Source organism: Anoplopoma fimbria, chromosome 3 (genome assembly GCF_027596085.1).
Source record: "Anoplopoma fimbria isolate UVic2021 breed Golden Eagle Sablefish chromosome 3, Afim_UVic_2022, whole genome shotgun sequence".
In the NCBI taxonomy this organism is placed as follows: domain Eukaryota; kingdom Metazoa; phylum Chordata; class Actinopteri; order Perciformes; family Anoplopomatidae; genus Anoplopoma; species Anoplopoma fimbria.
Window position 1 is genome coordinate 8,593,104 of NC_072451.1, and position 22,467 is coordinate 8,615,570.

At 40.7% G+C, this 22,467-nt stretch overlaps 2 protein-coding genes across 5 annotated transcripts in view; one reads left to right on the forward strand and one right to left on the reverse strand.

Moving 5' to 3' along the window:
* Positions 1-8,454: 8,454 nt before the first annotated feature.
* On the forward strand, positions 8,455-18,102 carry dnai4 (dynein axonemal intermediate chain 4). The gene is made up of 17 exons (XM_054596585.1): positions 8,455-8,559; positions 9,234-9,402; positions 9,534-9,697; positions 10,045-10,151; positions 10,336-10,492; positions 10,724-10,863; positions 12,156-12,320; positions 12,564-12,749; positions 13,098-13,252; positions 14,505-14,591; positions 14,705-14,859; positions 15,046-15,206; positions 15,458-15,578; positions 15,829-15,919; positions 16,662-16,888; positions 16,985-17,138; positions 18,037-18,102. The coding sequence occupies exons 1-17, from the start codon at positions 8,462-8,464 to the stop codon at positions 18,085-18,087; spliced, it is 2,388 nt and encodes a 795-aa protein (XP_054452560.1). The 5' UTR covers positions 8,455-8,461; the 3' UTR covers positions 18,088-18,102.
* Positions 18,103-19,574: 1,472 nt separating this feature from the next.
* Positions 19,575-22,467, reverse strand: part of asph (aspartate beta-hydroxylase) — a 29,803-nt gene continuing 26,910 nt past the window's right edge. For all 4 annotated transcript variants that reach the window (XM_054596204.1, XM_054596206.1, XM_054596205.1 and 1 more), the window contains one exon: positions 19,575-21,725. In XM_054596204.1, coding sequence (XP_054452179.1) covers positions 21,718-21,725 — 8 coding nt within the window. In that variant the 3' untranslated portion in view covers positions 19,575-21,717. The remainder of the gene's footprint in view (positions 21,726-22,467) is intronic.

The following is a 22,467-nucleotide window of genomic DNA, read 5'->3' on the forward strand; positions in this document are numbered from 1 at the left end:
GAATCTTTGTTGCTTCTTTTGATGCACTGCCCCTACATTTACCATCTAAATGTCCGGACACACCGGGATCTAAGGGGTTAACTGATTGTGCTTTAGGGGCTGTTTGACAAAGATACTAAGTTCATACAGTGTGATCATTAACAATGGGTCTGTCTGTCTCTGAGTATTTCATGATATACAGTAAATGTTATGTTATTTTGATTATGATTTATATTTCTCTCATTTGATATGTTACATATCACTGATGATCAGTTAATTCATGATATACTGAGTGACGAAATGCTCCATTTGAAATATTTACATCACAATTAGAAGCAGACAGGCAAATCACACTTTAGTCCAGGGGGACATCTGGTTTGTTTTGTTACAAAAGTGAAACACTGAATTCAATAATTCTGGCTGGGGAGTAACTCATTACACTTAATAATAGCAGCTTTATGCAGACTGGACTCAATACAAAGAATAAAAAGTAATGCAGAAGTACACCCAGCATCACAGGTAACAGACACGTTATCATACTCAAAGTTCTTCCATTTTGTAATGTGTTGTCTATATCTTTCACCTGAACTTTATGATATCTTTAGTCTACATTTTAATTATTTAAATTCACTAAACATGTACAGCAAACACAAGACTATGGAATGAACATGTTCATTTGTATTTGGATACGATTTATTAACACAACCTGATCTTAGTAGACTTGAATAGGTCAGCATTTTGGTAAACAAAACACTTATTAATACAATCATTATTTAATTGGATATAGAGTTTTATGGAACAGAAATATGGGTCAACGTGGTCCCTTAATACGCCGACAGTGGGAATCAAAAGTTAAGACAATACTTATTGTATATCGTCAAACTATTTCCAGACTCAACAAGACCAGTTTTGTGGAATATGATGCCCAATTTCACCAACATAATATTTATTATCCATTACCTCTTATCCTGTAAAGGGTCGTGGGGGGGCTGAAGCCGATCCCAGCTGTCATTGGGCGAAGGCCGGGTTCACCCTGGACAGGTCGCCAGTCTATAGCAGGCTGACATATAGAGACAAACAACCATTCACGCTCACATCCACACCTAGGGGCAATTTAGAGTTTTCAATTAACCTAAGCTGCATGTCTTTGGACTGTGGGAGGAAGCCGGCCCCTCTTGCTGTGAGGCGACAGTGCTATGTAATTTGCAGCATTAGCTAGTAATAACTGCTGTTCAACAAAACAAAGAAGAAGAAATGCTCCATTAGGGAAACAGGATTTGTGTAGTAACAGTCCACCGGAGGCTGAGCACGTAGAGAACAGCAGAGAGAAGATTTTGAGGAAGCTTCATAGTTTTGAGTATTCAGTGGTGGTTTCTTAATTTCATTTTGATTGTCCTTCTTTCCATTTATTTTATTCTTTTTTATCAGAAGTAGTGTTAGGAAGGAATAGGTTAACTTTGGTGGCCTATGGCTACAGGTGAGGCTGGTGGGGTTGATGGAGGTGGGGTGGAAGGCATGAGGCGATAAAGGTGAAAGACCTGATATGTCAGAAGTAGGTGGGGGAAATAAAATTAGGAAAAAGGGTAATCATGAATAATTAGTTGTGTTGTTCAGGGTCGAAGACCAGAGTCAGGGAAGATATAGGGCCTTAAAATCCCTAAAAGTTACGATGCTTTGGAGAATAAGATGGGTAAGGACTATCCGGCTAGAATATTGCCGAATGGGCTTTTGAGAGTTTGCGAAAGCGCCAAAGAAATGGAGAATTTGGTGGTGAAGGTGGATGATTATGACTCGGTAGTGATAAACGATGGAAGGCCAACTACATATCATATTGTAAGGAACACTACACTGTAATGAATTTGTGTTAATTCACCACAGATTCACAACAATATCTTACAGTATTTCATATTAACTGTAATATACAGTTAAATGTTTCCATTTAACAGCTAATGGCGTCGGTTAACCATAGCAGCAGATTATTGTAGTTTATCAACATAATACAGTATTTTCTGTGAATTGGTGGAAATTCGCTTTGCTAACTTCAGTGAGTTACTATTCATCAACATCGTACTGTTGATTGAAGGCTGATGTTTTTGCTATGATGAAAGCACATTTTTACTAATCAAACTGCTCATAGCCCACTTATCGTTTTTGAGTATCTTTTTTCCTAAACGTGACTTTAGACAGAAAAGCTTTGGTAATCTTCCTTCAGAGTAGTCTTCCTTCAGAGCACAGACAGATTTGGTCTGTTTCATTACATCGGGTTACTAACACTTGCTTAGCGTAAGTAGCTGTAGTAACGTTAGCTATCTTACAACATAGCCAGGAAAAGTTAACGTTAGCTAGCTCGAGCTCAAGTAGATGTAGTTGCGTTAGCTAGTTTAAAGCATAGCCAGGATAAGTAAGCGTTAGCTAACTTGAGCTCAAGTAAGTGTAGTAATGCATGCTTGCTTACAGAATAGCCTGGAAAAGTTAACATTAGCTAGCTTGAGCTAAAGTAGCTAAAGTAACTTTGGCTTGTTTACAGCATAGCCAACAAATTTAACATTAATAAGTTAATCGCCAGTGTGATTATGTTATATTGGTTAACTGTGATAATATTTGCTATCATAGAGCCGACAGTAGAACAGCAAACCAGAAGGAACGAGACAATGTTCAAAAGGGAGTGGAGACCTGGAGTTTTCAAAGTGTGTCTCTAAGATGATGAAGAAGTGTCCCAGTTAAATCCTCTCTCACTCTTCTCTCTCTTCTTTACTCTGTGAGTAGTTCATGCAGGTCACATTTACATGTGTAAAATGTGTGTGTAATATTTTTTTTTTTTTTATTTACCAGTTCAGTTTTGGAATAAAAATGTTCCTAATATTATTTTTCTTACCAAGTCTGCTGTTGAATCGATTGAGGACAACTAATTAACTTCCTCAATATTGTATTGTGTATGATTCTTGTGTTTTTTACTTTTTTTGTTGTTGTGGGGAATAACATTTAAAAGTAGCAGATTTTATAACCTTTGTAAATAAACGGTAACATGCTGATATGTACTGTGAATTTACCGTAAAACCCAGTTATTCTAAACAAGTTCCATTGGCCAAGTCTCCGGGAGGACATATGTTGGTACCATGACTGGAAGATACTTTGCCTAATACTAGAACCACAGGCTCTGAACAAGCGCTCGGTACAGATTGAAGCGTCTGCTTGGAAGTATGTGGAACAGCAACTGCAGAATTGAGCAATGTCTCTGCAGAAAGGGAGAGACTGTTTGGAGATGCGTCTAAGTGATCTCTCTGTAACATGCTGTTTTTTTAAATCAACCGTTCTCCAAAATCTCCACAAAACCAGTCTGTTCAACTGGTAATTTCCCCCTACATGGGAAAAGGACTTCTGACATTTTTTTGACATAATTTCCTTTAGATTTATTGCATTTATGCGGTCATTCAATGACATTTCACAACGTGTCCACCCTGTCATGCCCAAGGTCCACCCTGTCATGTCATTGTCCACCCTGTAATTTCCATGTTTTATGAAAATAAACAAATTATTTTCACAAGTTAGCAAAACCTTTTGTGTGATTCCTTTATAAACAAATGAGGCCAAATAGTATTGTTGAAAGTTTGACCAGATATCTTTGTTGTTAGATTTTATTTAGAAAAGAAAGTGCAACCCTTGCAGATTTTATAGAGAAACAAATAGTTTGCCATAATTTCATTATTATCCAAATACTTTTCCCATTAACTAAAATATATTGTTGAGAAAGGGACTAAATAGCTTTCTGAAAATGTACATTTTATAATCACTATGTAATTACAATGTATTTACTCTACTTTGAATTTGTCCATGACAGGGTGAACATATTTTGCTGTTTGCATGTACATTGTCTGCTTGCAGTTAATTTATAAAAAGTGTTGGAGCCTGACCAACATGCATTTCTAACAGCATAACATCTACTTAATACAATGAATAAGAAGATCAATGGAAAATCTCATCTTTTTCTTTTGGAAATGGGGAAGTCTCAAAGGCACCTTATGGTGATATTGACTCATATTGTAAAGTATCCGTGAAATAAATGACAGTGACTGCATCGTAAAATAACAGCAACCAATTCCAGTTCTAACGAATGGTGAACTGGAAGCAGTATCCAACAAAGAAAAAGCTGAAATGTTTGTTGTGCACAGCCCTGATAATCTGGGAGTTGAGAGGGACAAAGAGTACTAATCTGATTTCAGTTCATCAGTGGAAGTTGTTTTTTACTATGATATATATTTTTTTAACTATGAAAGAATTATTTACTATGAAAGAATTGAGGGTCGCTATTAATTCAGGTACAAAGTCAACTCCTGGGAGAGATGTACTGTGTTATGAATTATTTACACACCTGGATGTTATTGTTCTTGAGGAAATTATAGCTTTCTTTGACTCTGTGTCGGAAGAGGGGTTGTTTGCCATTGGAATGGAAACATACAATAATAGTAACCTATCGTGAAACAAGGCAAAGATGCATCTGACCCCAGTTCATATCGTCAACATAATACAGTATTTTCTGTGAAGTGGTGGAAATACGCTTTTCTAAATTCAATAAGTCACTATCCATAAATGAAGTACTTTTGATCGTAGGCTAATGTTTTTGCTATGATGATAGCATCCTTTTATTAATCACACTGCTCATACCCCACTTATCATTTTTGAGTGACAAGTCGTGATCTGCTGTTCCTGAAGGTGACTTTGGACAGCACAGCTTCAATAATCATCCTTCTGAACACAGTCCATGTGGAGATCAACCAAACAGCCAAGGTAAAGTTACGTATTGTTTTGTCTTCATGATTATTGAACTGTTAACATCTCGGATAATGTTTCCTTTTCCTTTGTTTCATTACATCAGGTTGCTAAAATTGGTTTAGCGTTAGCTAGTTTACAGCACAGCCAGAAAATTTAACATTAGTAAAGTTAACCGCCAATTACAGTGTGAAGATATAACATTGGTTAACTGTGATAATTTGTGCTGTTAGAGAGCCGACTGTAGAACTCAAAACCAGAAGGAACGGGACAATGTTCGAAAGGGAGTCAAGACCTGGAGTTGCCAAAGTGTGTCTCTAAGACGATGAAGTGTTGCAGTCAAATTCTCTCTCTGTGATAATATTTGCTATCATAGAGCCGACAGTAGAACAGCAAACCAGAAGGAACGAGACAATGTTCGAAAGGGAGTCAAGACCTGGAGTTGCCAAAGTGTGTCTCTAAGACGATGAAGTGTTGCAGTCAAATTCTCTCTCACTTTAAGCTTTCTCTTTCTCCTTCTCTTCTCTTTCTCCTGTACACTGGCATGTAGTTCATGCAGATCACATTTACATGTATAAAATGTGTGTGAAATTCAGTTTTGAAATACAAATGTTCCCTTGTTATTTTTCTTACCAAGTCAACTGTAAAAATGATTGAGGACAACTAATTAACTTCAGCACTATTGTATTGTTTATGAATTATTACGTATTTTTTTTTACTTTTTTTGTTGTTGTGGGGAATTAAATGCAAAAGTAGCAGATTTACCTTTGTAAATAAACCGTAACATGTTGGTATATACTGTAAAATTAACGTAAAACCCAGTTACCCTACTATCACATACTGTCATCCAGTATACGATAAGGTACCCTTAAAATAAATTACAGTAGCTGCACCGTAAAATAACAGCAACCAATTCCAGTTTTAACGACTGGTGAAGTGGAACGAGTATCCAACAAAGAATAAGTTGATATGTTTGTTGATGTTTTTTAAGCACTGCACAGCCAAACATGTAGTTAGCGTGAAGTCTCATGTTTATTCCTTTAAAAGCTAAACCTGACCTTATTAGGGATATCTGCTCTGTTGGAGCTATTTCATTAGTTTGATTAATTTAGTTATTTTTTTACTTATTTCTGTTGACACTGGGGGCACTGAGCACTAAGCCAGGCCCTTGTCTATGTGAAGGTATATGGGTAGGAGTGTGTCAGTGTCAGGTGATGCATCTGGAAGGGACAGAGCAAGATAGCAGAGCAGGAGATAGACTGCAGGAGAAATGTTTGCCTTTGATCATTGCAATAAAATCAACCTAAACCGTGAATCACGACTGGACATTGGACTTTTTGCCTGATTACAATCCGACCTAAATGGGGCATCAGTGGCCTTTTGATGAAGGTTTTGTTTTTGATTTTCTTTGACAAATCGCCACTATAAAAGTAAAAAAACGTCCCTGGAACAAAGTAAACCCACACTTGGAACAAATCCTTCTGGAACAATAATGTGTTGGATTCTCTTGACTTCATGTGGATGCGCATTGTAAGATGCACTCTGTCTTTCGCCAGACGCCAAACAAAGGAACACCAAGCCTTGATTTGATCATTGCAATAAAATCAATCTTAACCGTGTGACGACCCTCCTCCTCCCATGCACTAGGTGTCCGAGGGTACATCCCAAGTCTCTTAAATTGCCTCCTCGATTCCCTCACTTGTGTCGTTTCCTTGCGTCTTAGTCCCGCCCACCAGGGATGCATGGAGAGACGCAAGGAAACCAGACGAGGAGAGAGGAAACGAGGAAATGTGTTTCAAGAGACATGAGACGTCCTTTCCTCTGTAGCGTCACTTGAAGCGACGTCTGTTTCTGATGACGACGACCGCTGATCACAGCTGATCAGCTGTCAGTCGGTTTAACAGCTGGAGAGACTTTTGATTTTATGTCTGCACACATGATCACTGTACTAATATTAATAATGACACAAAGTAATCATCACTGTACTAATATTAATAATGACACAATTCGTTTGGGGGATATCTAACGAGCAATCCTTGGTCTCTGAGTTTACATCTATTATTAGTTCCCGTGTAAATTGGTTTGGCAGAGGGCAAAGTTAAGTTTCATAACTTTACATATATATTGTTCAACTTTAACTTTGCACCAAGTTAGAGCCCTGCCTTTGTACTTTTGACCGATTTTTTTGCTTGTCTTTATTCCCTATTGTACACACTTGCTATAATTGCTATTATTGTGCAATAAAACTAACATTAAAGCAATATTTTATTCAAGGGACAACTGAGGAAACCCGGGCCCTCATTTCCTGGCGGGTGGCCAACGAAAGCCTCTTCACCGGCAGGCGAAATTCGTCCAAAAATGGATGGGAGTGAGTATTGATTTTGAGTGCTTGTATCATTGCCTGTATGACTGGGTAAGGGATGGAGCCAGATTTGTGCTGTCTCCATCCATAATGATTAATATCTTATTGAAGAGGCAGTGTGTCACTCTGTGTCACTCTTTGTTTATGTTTTTGTTTTTTCCAGGGACTTTGTAACCACTTCTGGCCTGGCAATAACTGCCAAACAGGCCAAAAAGAAGTGGAACAACCTGAAGGACAAATACAGCCTTGTGATTCTTTTCCTTTTGTTGTAAATATATACAATACACTATTGCCTTCAAGAATGAATTGCCTGGGTTGAATTTCAAACTGAACAATATTTATTTAGAATTAAAATTAAGACTTATTCAAAACTTATTCACAAGACTCTCGAACAGAGTCAAATTTCGCTCTGCTCGAGCTGTAGCTTCCCTTTCACTCTTCTCCTCTCTTGCCACTGCCTTTCTCTTCCTCTCCTCTTCCTTCTCTGCCTGCTCTCTCAAAAAGTCCAGGAGACTGTTCCTGGGCCTCTTTCTTGGTGGCTGGCCTGCCCTGGCTACTTCTGCAGAAGAGGCAGAGGCCGGTGTGCTGACCGCGCCACCTGTAGTGGCAGTCAAGTTTGCTGCAACAACCAGGGGCGGACTAATGGAGTGCTGCCCCCGGAGTGCAGCAAACGTACAAAGCTAGAGGGACAGGCTAATATGGCCCGTCCTCCTCTTCAGCTTCTCTATAAAGCGCACCGACAGCAACGGCAACCAGCCTCTGATCCATTTTGATGTCCTTATCATTTTTTATATTATTATATTATAATTATATCGTTTTATTGTCAATATATCTGGTCAGGACGAGCTGAGTTGGTGACTCTGCTGTAGGGAGTAAGGAGTTTGTACTCCCGAGTCGAACTATCCAAGTCTGAACTAGCAAGTTTGCAAGTCCAAACTTGACAATACTTGGTATTGAGAAAGGGCCTTGGGATGTACCCCCTGCTGTGGAGCCGGGAAAATGCTGAGAGGATACGCCCATTGGCTACAAATCCAAATATGATTGGTTGATGAAATTGTCAATCCAAACGTTCAATTGTCAGGGCATTCTATCAAGGAAATATAATACCCTGGATGGAGGATATTCTACCCAGAGACACGTAGAGAAAAATATCTGATTGGTTGCATTTTTTTTCCAACATTAAACCACTCAAATGCGCAAAGCATGGACGGAAAACAACAGAAACAAGTCGGCGTAATTTTACATTTTATTTTATTAATACATCTTTATTTTGTTTATAGAATTAATCAGATATGATTTTTATTTATTTATTTGAGGATTCTAGGGCCTTCTCTGAATATGCGTCACGTTGCTATGGCAACTCAGGCACACAACAACGCTCCAATCATGTCGAACGTCACCTCTGTTGCACCAGAAGAACGAAAGAAGAGACGTACTCTGGTTCTGAGGCCGTGAGTTAACTTTGTTTTCACTCATTCTGTCCACGTGTTTGTTGTTAGTGCACGAGGTGGACCGTTCTCACCAGCGCCACCTCTAACTAGCGACATGTCTCCCTTTGCTGTAGGACTCATATGGAGCCACCACCACTCACCACAGCCTCTGTAATGAGTGGTGGTGGCTGGCTGACACAGTTTCATCACAAAGTTGGATCAAATCTGACTGCGGTTGATTGGAGTCCACTGTTGTAACTGTTGGCAAAAGAGATAAGGCATTCCTACTGATTTATTGCTGAAAACTCTTTGGTTTGAAAAATGGGAACCTATTCTATTAAATATTAATGTTTTCTGGCTCTTCTTTGAATTAAATTGAATTGTTCCTATTGGATGCTTTATTTTTGGTAGCTATTACATTTTAACAACCTACACTGTGATGAGGCTGGTCGGCACAGATGCAGAACATCAATATAATCACCAATTTCCACATTTTTCGGGAAATATTTTGTGTACATTAAACATATGTATATATAGCTGAGGCCTTAACTTTACCTTTGGTGCTGGTTAGATCATTCTCTTGGCCAGAGAAATACGGCAGAGTGAAAAGTGTGCCAACCAACCCCAGTCTCCCCCTAGACAAACAAAGTTAAGCCATGCTTCCCTGAAATGCTGATTGTTATTTTGTCTCCTAGCTCTTCTCGATCAATAAATATTTCAGTATCAGGCATACATGGAGTCCACCAAAGTACACGAGACACATACAGTGCCATTGGTTGCTCAAGCAGAAAAAGTTTCAGCATGGGTGGTGGCAGCAAAATCCTGGAGAAGAGCGCCCTCCAAACTCCCAGACAACTTGTTCGGGTAACGTATGTCCTCCCAACAGGCGACAAGTAGGCCTATCTATCTGAGTGCCTTCTACCGCCTGTTTGTAGCAGCAGTAACCTAAAGCAGTAGCAGTATTATTGGTGGCTAATCATTTCCCTGTGTTGCAGGTGTTTGATGAGGAAGACAATGACGTCACTCCTCAGCCACTGTACCAGGCAGATCCAGCAGCAGGACAGGCCAAAGCCAGCAGGTTGTTTCTGGATGAGATCTCTGCTGGATCAGCATCAGATCAGACATCAGCCACCGGGAGCTTCACCATGCCTTTCTCCAGGTGCAGAGGGATCATTCTTTTACACATCTGTGACCTGATGGTCAAACATCTGGAAATGATCTGAGGTGGCACGAGAGTGTGTGGATTCGATTGCCAGCAACTTGGTTAAATATATGATCTATGATGTTATTTTTCCATAGGCAGCTTGTTTAATATGAATAAACAAGGAATCTATGAAATTGCTAAGACATAGTCCGATATATGATTTCTTGATAAGAAACATGATGCCGGGCAGGAAAACAATAATTGTATCTTTGATCTGGGACATCCTTTGTGTCCTGACCATTAGGCCAAGTGTCCCCACACAGTGCCAACTTGTAAAAATGCCCTCTGACATTTTTTCCCAGGTCAATATTAGGAAGCAGCAGAATATCCAGCCAGTCTACCATAGAGTCCATGAATGAGGAGATTGAGGATACATTTTCCAAACGGGACCTGCCCATCCACTTCCAAGGTTCCAAAGTTAATTTGCTTTGATTGCTATTTCTATACTTTTTAGCTCCATTCTTAATGTTGGCAAAATGTATAACTCATTAAAACTAAATGTACCTAAATACAGTGATATCCACAGCATCTGACTTTGATTGAATGTAACAGTTGACATAGCGCTATCAGTGTTTTCTTTCGTTGCTTACCAGACGTGCAGGGGAAAAGAGACACAGTGAAAGAACTTGTGACAGAGGACATGTTGAAAGAGGTCTCAGATGTCTACATCTCTGAGACAGACAGCATTTCACTGCTGGACATACCTAGCACCTTTGTGTCAGTGGATGCTGATGACGCAGAAGCTATCACGTGAGTGAAGTAATGTGTATTAAGCCCAATACACATAGGAAAGACACACCACACTTAATCTTTATGAACTACAAACAAGACAGAGATTGACATGTGCTTCTCCATGCAACTGTCCTGGGACACATACTTATGCAGTATGTGACGGTAAAATAGAAGGGAGTTCTATCTAATTGTCAGTAATTTAAAAATATATATTTGTCATGTACTATCATCTTCTCCTTGTTTTCACAGGGAGAGAAACAATCAGTATGCTGAGCTGTGCAGAAACAGAATGGGCAATGATAAGTATGTGGATCGATCAGTACAGACACTGAATGGAGTAGCTAAAAACAAACAGGTCCAGAGCGACAGCGTGCCGATGGTGGACTCAGGTTAGTCTCATTATTTTCACTTGGAGCTTGCTACCTGTTGTTGGAAACAAGGCAGATAAGGGATTTAAAACAAGTATCAAGATTTGACATAAAGGCAAAGGCCTTAGGAGAATAAAAAATAAAAATCAAGTACTCCAAAATCAAAGAAGTACAATAGAAATATGTGAAAATACTGTGATTTTTAAAATCCAACAAGTTTTAAAATCAAAGAGGTGTAGACTGGTGACTGGAGGTACAGCTGTTGGTTTGAAAAGGGAAGGAGGAGAAGGAAGAACGTGGCCTTGAGGAGAACGGCTGCTGATGGTCAGAGACGTGTTTCCCCATGCTGCTTCCTGTCAGACAGGAAATCCTGTGTCCTGCAACAGAGCCTGGATGATGGTATGAAAGGCACAGCTGAAGGCCCCAAACAGGATCCTGAGGACTCCAGGGGCTGGAGGATAAAATGAAGACCCCATGGCTCTGTAGGAACTTTAGGTGTCCAGAAGAGGGTCAGGAGTTGTTTTGAGGTGGGACAGGACAAGGCGCTCAGACAGCTCCATAAACACAGGGGTCAGGGCCACAGGTGTTAAGGCTTGTGGTCATTAAGACCTCAGTTACACTCCCAAACCAACGCATACATTATCTGCTGGAAATCCTCCACAGCTCCACTGGTCCACTGCTTTGATCCCCTAAACAACAAGTTTATAAAAGTTTTAAATTTTACAAGAACCAAACTCACAGGGGAGTAAAAGGATTTACAGTTACAGGTACAGTCAGCTGGTACCATATTACACATAATCAGCTGTTACATCATTTTTGTGCAGCTTTAAGGTCACAGATTTCTGACAGCTTAAGTGTGTAATAAGGACTCCTTTTAAGAATACCCCTTGAGCCTCAGCGCTGTCACACAGACAATCTAAGTACTATTAATTAGTCAGTTCAAGTATCTTAATATATAATTGTGTTGAACAACAAAACAGTGAAGCATTCCCTGATCCATGTAGTGCAGAATATAACAAGGGAGAGAATAGAGGAAAATAGTTGCTATTGATGAATATATCAGCACTTCTTATACATCAACATGTAATGCTAGAACACACACAGTTTACCATCATAGAAAAGTCAAACTAATCTGAAAATATTCACATGAAAAGCTGGAATCAGTTGAAATGACTAAATCAATTTTTTATTATTGCACCTATGGATTTAGACCGACAGTTATTAACCGTTTTTCTATCTAGAAGGACCTCGTCTTTATCAGTAGGGTCCGTCTTTTCAGGTGGAACGTCTTTAACATGTTTCCATGCCCACAGCCACGACTGCTACCACCTGGGACATGTATGACACTGTGATCAGCCCCGAGCAGGATGAAGAGGGGTGCAGCCCTGAACCAGGGAGGGCTGACTATCCAGAGGCTGTAGTGGACCCCAGCAGAGGAGCAGAGAGGAGCGTGTCCGTGGGCAGCACAGCCAGCACAGGTAACAGAGAAGGACGCTGGAGAGGAAGCTGCTTCACTCCGGGTTTGATTGGATTGAATTTCATTCCAAGTTATCTTGGTTCCTCTTGATGTTATTCCAATACTATATTATTACAAAGCACCTATATTCTTTCCTTTCATGATTCACAGCTCAATTCATAGGAATTCTTACAGTTTTAAAAGTGGAATTTAGGAGAGCTCTGCAATAACTTTGCATGTATCATTTTCTTGTATTTCTCTTCAGCCAGCGCTGCTAGCTCACTGAAAGAAGTGGACGTGTTTGGGAGCGGTTTAAACGCTGAGTCAGACCTTCAGCTGATTATGCTGTCAGAGAGATTCCAACACTCTTTGCTAGTAATGGAGAGGAGCATAGTGAGGAACACTTTCCAACCCAAGCTGGCTGCTTACAGACAGCTGCCTGTAACCGAAGGTAAAGTCAGCTCATCAGCATTCCTCTGATACACAACAACTGATACAATACACATACACACAAATGTCCTCCCAACCATTGATAATGGCCTGGCTGTAGCTCAGTGGGTAGAGCGGGTCGTCCTTTAACCACAAGGTTGGTAGTTGGATCATGGCTGTCCACATGTCAAAGCGTTCTTGAGTTAGACACTGAATCCCATGTTGCTGCCCCAGTTCCCTTAAGCAGCCCACAGCTCCTACTTTCGAGGATGGGTTCAATCAGGAGGTCAGATTTCATGTACCTGTATGTATGTATGTGACAATTGAAATGAAGTTGAGGTTGTGTTTTTTTATGGAACAGTTGTGTCAGATCCAGACAGTCTGGTGAAGCCTGGGATGGTGGAGCAGAGGGAGGAGAACACAGAGAGCCCTGGATCTCCAGCCGTGGAGCGTCTCTGGGCTTTCAGCTGTGAGCTGAGCAGAGGACGCAGCGTCAGCAGCATGGCATGGAACAAGAAGAACCCGGTAACAGACGCATATGCACTGCTTATTAGCAACGTGGGAATATCGAATACAAGTTTAAATCATGCCTGCTGTGTGTCACTGCAGTTTGTTAGTCTGTATTATTATTATTTAAAGGGGTAGTTCACCAAAATCACAATAACACCCCTTTTCCTCTTAGCCCCACTAGTGGTTGCTAGGAGCTTTTAAAGGAGCACGTCCCCCCCAAAATGATCATTTGTATATCACTCATATACTCACCCCATGTTACCTTGAATTCTTGAAGAAAAACCTTGATTTTTCTCTCATCCCTCCGCAGTGAACAAAGAATCCAAAAATGGTCTTAATAATTGATGTTTAAAAATCAGCAAACTATATGAAAACATCCATTAACATACTTTCACACAACTGGTGCAGTATAATCGTAGTCTCACTTATCCAGTTGTATGCTCTCTACTTCCCCATGCATCTTCACTAAAACCTTGCTATTTTCAACACTTTTTCTGCATAAAAAGTCTCAAAATTGCATTGGCACTTGCGTTTAAAGTGCTTTATTAGTAAGGAATTATACTGCTTGAGTGTTGTGAGAGCTTGTAAATGGACTTGTTTTTTGTTGTTGTTGTTTTTTTCTCCAATATTCCTTTATTTACATTCCGCAGCAGTTAAAGGGCATTACACACAAACAATAACCCCAGCCAACTCGTCCCACAACCTGTAACAACAGGAGAGAGAAAGGTGAAAGTGATTATAACAACAATGAGAACAATAAATGAATAGATTTCATTCGATGTTTAATAAAGTCATACGTAGAACATTGAAGTCACATGTGTTAGAGAGAGTGTGAGCACTGAGTTTGACCTAAATCCATGTATTATGAATTACAAAACCGTCACTAATGCAATGATATACACCCACTCACTACTAATTATGAGGATAACATGACATATAGATTGGAGAGGCACAGACTAAATGGGAGTAAATCCATGTTTTGATATAGTTGTGTTGATGTTAAACATGTTTACATCAGTTTTTTTTTTTTAATTATTTCTCATTTTTCCGTTGTGGTGTTGACCCTGAAAAGTTATATGCCAAAAATGTAACAGTAATGGGGGTTGCCCAGAAACAATGTTCCAGATGAATGCTGAATAATCCCCTGAAAATACTGCCAGTAGTTTTTACTGGATCTACTTTCCACCAAACAATTGAAAACTGTTCACAGCTGACAGAACGGTTGTTCACTAAGAGAGGTCTTCTTGTGCTCTGCTCTCTCTGCTAGGACCTTCTGGCTGTGGGCTATGGTGAGTTTGGCTCCAGTAACCAGAAACCAGGCCTGGTGTGCTGCTGGTCTCTCAAAAATCCCACGGTATGACTTTCCTTTATTTAGCTCCAGGGCTCCATGTCCCCCCCAGCAGTATGCAGAGGGTTGACTGAGTGCCATCTGTCCATTCCACATGTTGTCATGTGTCCCCTCTGCAGTGGCCTGAGCGTGTCATCCAGTGTGACAGCGCTGTGACTTCCCTGGATTTCTCATCCAATAACGTCAGTCAGCTGGCTGTGGGCATGCAAGATGGCAGCATTGCCATCTACAATGTGAAGAGTAAAGACAGCGAGTCATGCGTCCTCAGCAGCAGGTGAGGATGTGCGTGTGGACAGCTCAGCTCTTACATCACACACTGAAAAGAATGTTCTTTACTACTCTGTGTGTGTGTGTGTGTGTGTGTGTGTGTGTGTGTGTGTGTGTGTGTGTGTGTGTGTGTGTGTGTGTGTGTGTGTGTGTGTGTGTGTGTGTGTGTGTGTGTGTGTGTGTGTGTGTGCAGTGAATGTCCCAACAGGCACTTGGATCCCGTGTGGCAGCTCAGATGGAGCCAGCAGGAGCTGAGCCTGTCAGGAGAGGAGAAGGTGGAGTCTTTGTTCTCTGTGTCTGCAGACGGACGGGTCAGCAAGTGGTTCATCTGCAGCAGTGGCCTCGACTGCATAGGTACTGTACTCAGCACCAGCCCATGGTTTAATCATCGTCAATCTAGCTTGACGTGCATAATGACGAAAACTCACAATACCTGCTCAGATCACACCTATCTATCTATCTATCTATCTATCTATCTATCTATCTATCTATCTATCTATCTATCTATCTATCTATCTATCTATCTATCTGTCTGTCTGTCTGTCTGTCTGTCTGTCTGTCTGTCTATAACCTAATCTATCCACCCATCCTCTCTCTTGTCATAGACCTGATGAAGCTCAAGAAGATTCAGAAAACCAGGAAGAAGGCCGGAGGGACGAAGACAGAAAGTGTTGAGTCAGCTCTGACTCCTGGCCTGTGTTTTGACTTCCATCCAACAGTAAGTTGGTGAGAGAAATGATCACCATACATCCACTAGAATGTTGTTTGTGGGCTTAAAACTAGTTTCTGTGGAAAATAACATACATACTCACAGCTATCTGTCGTGCTAATGCAGCGCTGACTAGCAGTAAACAACTTCTTCTAAGGTGGATTTTAAGTGAACTTTAATTTTGTCAATGATTGTTCATCATCATCATCATCATCATCATCATGTCATTGTGTTCATGCATTACATGCTTGTTTCACAGGATTCCAGTGTCTACTTGGTTGGCACATGGGAAGGACTCATTCACAAGTGCTCCTGTTCCAACAATCAGCAGTTTCTGGAGACTTTCAGGAAGCACTTTGTAAGTCCATCAGGAGAAACATCACCACTAAGCAAGGACAACACAAAAGACCCCAAGGCCTTTGTCTGTTATTCATCATCAATAGTGATCGTTTTAAATCCGGTCATGCTCTGTCCCACAATGCATTGCTTACTGGCCCCCAGATGTTTGCTATAAAATGCTGTTAAATGTTTTAACTTAAGTATTATATTGCTACTTTTTATTCATTTTGGTTTGCAGGTTTATGAGTTATTTCAATAGTAGCTCTTTTATATCTTGATGAACATGTTTTTTCAGCATGAGTCGTTAGGTTGATATATCAATAAAGCTCACACCTGGAAACATGTCAGCGGTTATATATAGTAGGCTTTGCATGTCAAATCAGATAGAAGTCAACATATATGTATATATATATATGTTTAAAAGGATTTACATTTTTCATCAAAAACATGGATAAACATTTAGATACAAAATGTTGAACCTGGATTTACAAACTGCTTGTCATGTGTGAACTTGAACTTTGTGTGTGTGTGTGTGTGTGTGTGTGTGTGTGTGTGTGTGTGTGTGTGTGCGCGCAATACGCTGTAAACACAGTATAAACAACCATTCCTTATTTTATTCTAATGTTGAACAATCGTCTCTTCACGTTATACTAGAAATACTATCTCCTGGGGTTAGAACAGTTGACCACTTGTTGATGTAGGTCTTTGGGTGGACTGGTCAGAGAGAACTCCAGTAACGTCCGTCACACCTCGCCCCTCAGTGTCCTGTGAACAGCATCGCATGGAGTCCATTCAGTCCTGACGTGTTCCTGAGCTGCTCCTCTGACTGGACCATCCAGCTGTGGAAGCAGGAGCACCGTCACCCCGTGTTAGGCTTCAGCTCCAACCAGACAGCAGTGTGCGACATCAAGTGGTCCCCTACGTGGGCCACGGTATTCGGAGCCGTTAATGACGGACAGCTGGAGATCTGGGACCTGAATTCAAGCATGTTAGTGTCTGGGATTGTTCTCTGTCTCACTATTTGTTTCTCTGATGTGAAACCTATGCCAAGAGTAATCATGTTTGTCCTCCATATACACTTCAGCTTGGACCCAATAATTGTGCAGCCTGCTGCGGCTGGTGTGAAGATGAAGTCCCTGCTGTTTGCCACACAGACAGACTGTGTCCTGGTCGGAGACAGTGATGGACAAGTGACCGTCTACCTGCTGAAGAACCTCAGTGTGGGAGAGAGCAGCCAGGTACAACGGAGGGACGGGTGGCCTTTGTGCAGGACTGGGAATGTCAGGCAACTATAGGGACAATAGATACATAAAAAATGAACTATGCAAAGACATAAAGACAACATGAAAATATGTTATCAATTGATAATATGTAGTGCCTGTCCAGAGGCTATGGCTTGTTGTACATGCAGCACATGTAAGCTGCATGTACAGTCGCTCAGTTTGCAAATGCAGAGCATATGGTTTTATGCACAGAATGCACAGCCTTAGTTATTTACAATTTATGACAGTTATAAGGGAAATATATTATTTTACTGATGTAACTACACAGATATCATTGTATGTTCAAAAACACACAACAGCATCTGTCCTGAAAGCAGATTTTTCTGGCAACAGATAATTCAGTGTACTGTGTATAGATATATTAATCCGTGGGATACTGTCGGCCTAGATTTCAATTTGCTGTGCTGAATGTAGTCATCACTGCTGTTGTAGTCCTTCCTGGAGAAGAACAGTTTTCCTCTCAACTCATTATGGTGTCTAAAGAGGAGAGGATTAGCCATTATTAAACGTTAAAATAACCCAATAGTCAAGTATCACAGGTTAAACCTCTTCAATCAGAGAGTCTAACTCAATATTTACAATTCAATAATGAAACTCATTCAACATCAGGTTCAACAGTATTCTGTCATTTAACACTGTGGTTTCGGAACAAAACTATTTCAGATGTAAACAACACTGTTCAGTATTCAGTGTGATCCTCAGCTGTCATTGACATACTGATGTCTCTGTTAATGTGCATTAGCTGGAAGATGGAAGTCTATGGCTGGGAGGCATTAGATTCAGCAGGGAAGCTTCTTTCCTCAGTTACATGGACACATGACAGACCACCCACAGCGCCTCTCTTGTCTTTCAGGTGGATATTCTGAAGGACATCATCCGCTCTGCAGCTCCTCAACAGCTTTAGGAAACAAAGACCGACGTAAACACAAACCATTTGGGTTTCTGAACTGAACACAGAACAGTGGGTCCAGATCTAGAAGTCACACAGGTGCATTCTGGCATAGGTCATTACTTGGTTTTGACCTTTATTGTTGAAAGGCATCGGACTTAACATGATGGTTGAGATTGTTCACAGTTCAAGCTTTAAGGGAACAGAATGACACATGCCCTCATTTCATTAGAATTCAATTGAATTGTTCTGCAAAAGAATAATGTCTACTATCCTTTAAAAACACACAATATATCATCGGTATGTTCCTGTAGAATATAAACTCCTCAAGCCATTCAAATCCTCAAATTTCCCCCCAAAAAAATCAATGCCAGTGTCTGGTAGATGGGACCACGCATGTGGAATAAACCTACCATTGTTGAAATCAATAGGAAATGATAAAATAAATTCTGACTAAATTTCAGTCTTAATCATTCTTGTGTAAACAGAAGAGTTGGCTGATTCCTGCTCTCCTGATGGAGACTGTAGAGCGCTGAGTCAGAGCTATGCTGACACCTTGTGACCAGATCTAGTACGACAGAAGATTGAGTGAATCTTATTGGTGCACCTGTCAGAGGCTTTGTTGGTCATACAAAGGTTGGTGCGTGAGTCTTAAGTTCCTCTGACTCTCCTGGCTTCTTCTCATTATTCCTATTAAAAAAAAAAAAACTGTGTAAAGTGAACTTAATCATGAAGATAACTAGGAGCTCTGCGGTTCTTGAATTCAAGTTCTAAGTGGAATAGGTGACCACCCTCAGTCCCAGCTTCATCAGGACCTCCTTTCCCCTTTAATAGTCTTTACTGATGGACCAGGATGTTACAGCTTTGCCGTTAAATTGCATGTTGACCTTTAGAGGAAATGAGTCCCTTCGAAACAAATTCACAAAATGTATAAATAAATTTAAAAAAAAGACTGGAGTCATTGCCATCTTGTCCCAAACCTTTTATTGCAGCAAAAGATCATTTACAGAAAACTGTGACACTTCAAATCTCCACAATCCATCATTACTTCACAATAATTTATTCGCCATCAGTATTAGACCTGCAGACAACACTTAGGCAGTCGTTAACCAACAACTTTATTTCCTCATAATACTGTGGAGCTTCGTCGAGTGCAGCTCTTCTGTTTCCAGCAGACACTAAGTTCACAACTGGCCCCCCCGCCACCCCATGTCTGGGAGCAACGCTGTCCATGTCATTGCATCATGTACACGACTTCTCATCAAAGATCAGTAATGATAAGAGATCTAAATCGGTTTCGCCGGGTCGCTGCAGTGTGGTTGCTCTGAGGCTTCATTTTATTGCTCTTCCTTTTGTAGTGTTAGAGAATAAAAAGTTGTCCTGAAGTAGTACCTGCCCATCAAACAGCTTATGGCTTAGTGAAAAGCTTTCAACATATTTTCAGAAAATGAGGTTGTTTTTTTTTATTAAATCTTAATTTTTAAAAATCTAGAAGCTCTCTCTTGGTAAAGACTTTAATGTTAAAAATGTTTTACAGTTCACATTGACTTACAAAGTGTCAGGAAGTAGAAAAGACCAGCTAGTGGACGAGATATCCTACAAAAACTTCTACTGCACACCATGAAAACAATCTGGTAGTCACAAAATGTCAGGACTCGAAAACACAAAGTGGGTCTGTGACACCAAATAATAGAATAAAAAAGAGGTATGTTTTACTTGGTCTCTGTTCTTCCACTAACAGTAGTGTTGTGATTAATCCTAAAACATCAGATCTACATTTTGTTTATTGTCAGTATCCCAACAGGAATGTGTTATCCACAGAGCTGCACCCATTGTCCCTTAACTAAAAGATCTTCTGATACAACAGGGACACCAGAGGATGTTTACCTGCAGATCGGGCCATCTTCAAAATAAGATGCCTAACGCTCTCATTTGGCTTTTCTTAATTCCACAATTTAAGTTCTGCAATGGAATGATGTGTAAGATTAGGTTGTTCTCTTTGGCCTCTGGGGCCTCTGGGGCCCTGCTACCGAGGACCAGTGATCGAAACACACACCAAGACAAATTCAGATTCTGTCCCGAAAGGAAAAGGGAAGAGTGACTAAAGAAAGGTGTCGCCAACTTTCCCTTTAAGTAAATAAAACACGTCATTGATGCTAAAAACAAAGATGCCGGATCATTTAACTGGTGAATGTCAGCTATGGCCGACTTCCACAGGAATATGACGCCTGATCCGTTTAACCCTTTGTGAGCCAGAGAAAAGAAAGTGGAATCTGGCCCACACAGGGATAAAAGCCTTCATTGTTCCTATCCTGTCTGAATCCACCTGCTGGGCCAGATCCATGTATAGCTGGTGTATTTGAGAAAACAATCTTTACACCACAGTGTGACAGCTTTGCACCATCCATGATGTCCTGATTTACATCACAGTTTTAACTCAAAAGATCTGAAGTTTAGAGTTCCAACTTCATTTTCAAATGGTTTGATAGGCTAGTTAGATGGTCTTGGTAACCGTATCGGGAAAGAATTAACCGCTAAGACTCGACGGAACACAAACACACAGAGGTAAAGGTAGCTAGAGAACAAAGGAGAAGAAAAAAGGTTCAACAGTCTCAAAAACTACATCATGACTCTAGGGCTCACTGAGAGGGTTGACACACAACACGCTCATCACGGGAAACACATAAGGAATTCATCCACACACATGCTCACACACACGCTCACACACACGCACACACACAAGCTTTCTCTAGATTCACATGCTAGCATACGGCTCATACTGAGTGGTGAATAAACTGGCTGGGTGAGGAGGGTCAGAGAGATCACTACAGAACTGTGTGAACAGAACTAAAACACAGCTGAATGGAGATGTTCTTCTAAATTCCGAACTTGTACTGCGATAGAGGGGCAGAAGGTGACGTTTTTTAGTGTGATTACTAAATTTGAAATATTTTGTATTGCCTCCATCAAGCAGATTTTTCAGCAGGAGGGAAAGGTCCAGTCGGGAGGCAGCCTGCAGTGCTCGGTTCGGAGCATGTTGGATGTGCCAGCTAAGTTTAGTCTATCTATCTGTAACCCAACAAAGTCACCTCACTCTACAGACCCAAATCTCCTGGCTCAGCCATGCAATTTGGCCTCAAGTTTGCTTAGCAACAGAATTGAGCTCCAGGAAGCCAAACTAGAAGACTTCAAAATAAAGCTTCAGACTGGTTTAGTGTTAGAGCTCTTGCAGATAAGACTCACGTAAATTAGCTGCAAGTAGAGCACACAGAGTTCACATGGCCTGACCATCGCGCCACTGTCACACAGAACTACATCACCCTGAACAAAATGGGTGCTCTACTCAAAGAAAAAAAAAACGAAAAAATGAAATGGGATTCAAGGAAAAAACAAGAAGGGTAAAAACAGGAGTACCTTAAAAGTAAATAATTCATCCATTATCTCACATTTACACCAAGGAACATTTGAAGGAAGGTGTGAAAACAGAGGGAGGGGGGGAGACAGATAGGGGAAGAGTGTTGCCGTAACAACTAAATTGTTTCTGTGGAGGTGGAGCGGTGCATGATCGCTCTGAGCACGCTCAGGATGGTGCTGATGCAAGCTCATTGGGTCCCTGCTCCGTCACCACGACGACCGCGGCAGCCTTTACGTTTCTGTGGAGAGCACAAACAGGAGGTTTAGTCTTCACAGGTCTCTGATCTTGCTCGTGTATTGAAGGGTTGATTGTTTTGGGAGGAGCATCATATTGTAGGATAAGATGGCTTTTCCGTTAACTACTGGTGCCCCTAATAAAGTTTTGTATGCGAGTGGATTCTGCTCTCAGAAAGAACTGATACTTTTTTCTGTGAAAGCAGCCAAAGTGCAGCAGACTATCAGTTCCACGTTGACAGTGTGCAGACATCAGATAGCAGCTCTGGCCTCATGCAGTTACCTTTGTGTTACAGTCCCTTTGAAAAGTTCCCATCTCTAAACCAGGATTAGAGCTTCCAACATTAACACAACTTTAAGGTCCTCACAAAAACGCAAACCTTGTTTTCACACGTTAAGCTCTCCGTTCACACTGAAACACATGAACCAATATTAGATCGGTCTATTGACCGACTATTTTGATAATCAAACAGAGGTAACTGCATTTATCAAGCAAATCTACAGAACATTCTCTCATTTCAACTTTCAAAATATGAGGATTAGCTCATTTTTCTTTTTTATAACATTGTAAACTGAATATCTTTGAGTTTTGGATTGTCGACCTCTGGCTTAGACAATAACAGGTATTTTCTGGTGTTCTGTGGCATTTAAAAATCGGCCCAACGATTAGTAAAGACAATAATCATCTGATTAAATGATAAGGAAAAGTCTCCAGAAGCTGTGTAATAGACTACTGTCCACTTGCGA

Excerpts from the sequence above, each read along its gene's own strand:
- dnai4 (XM_054596585.1), top strand. The coding sequence starts at position 8,462 with ATGGCAACTCAGGCACACAACAACGCTCCAATCATGTCGAACGTCACC. Across the intron at positions 9,698-10,044 it reads TTCACCATGCCTTTCTCCAG|GTCAATATTAGGAAGCAGCA; the intron begins GTGCAGAGGGAT and ends ATTTTTTCCCAG. Across the intron at positions 15,207-15,457 it reads CAGTGGCCTCGACTGCATAG|ACCTGATGAAGCTCAAGAAG; the intron begins GTACTGTACTCA and ends CTCTTGTCATAG.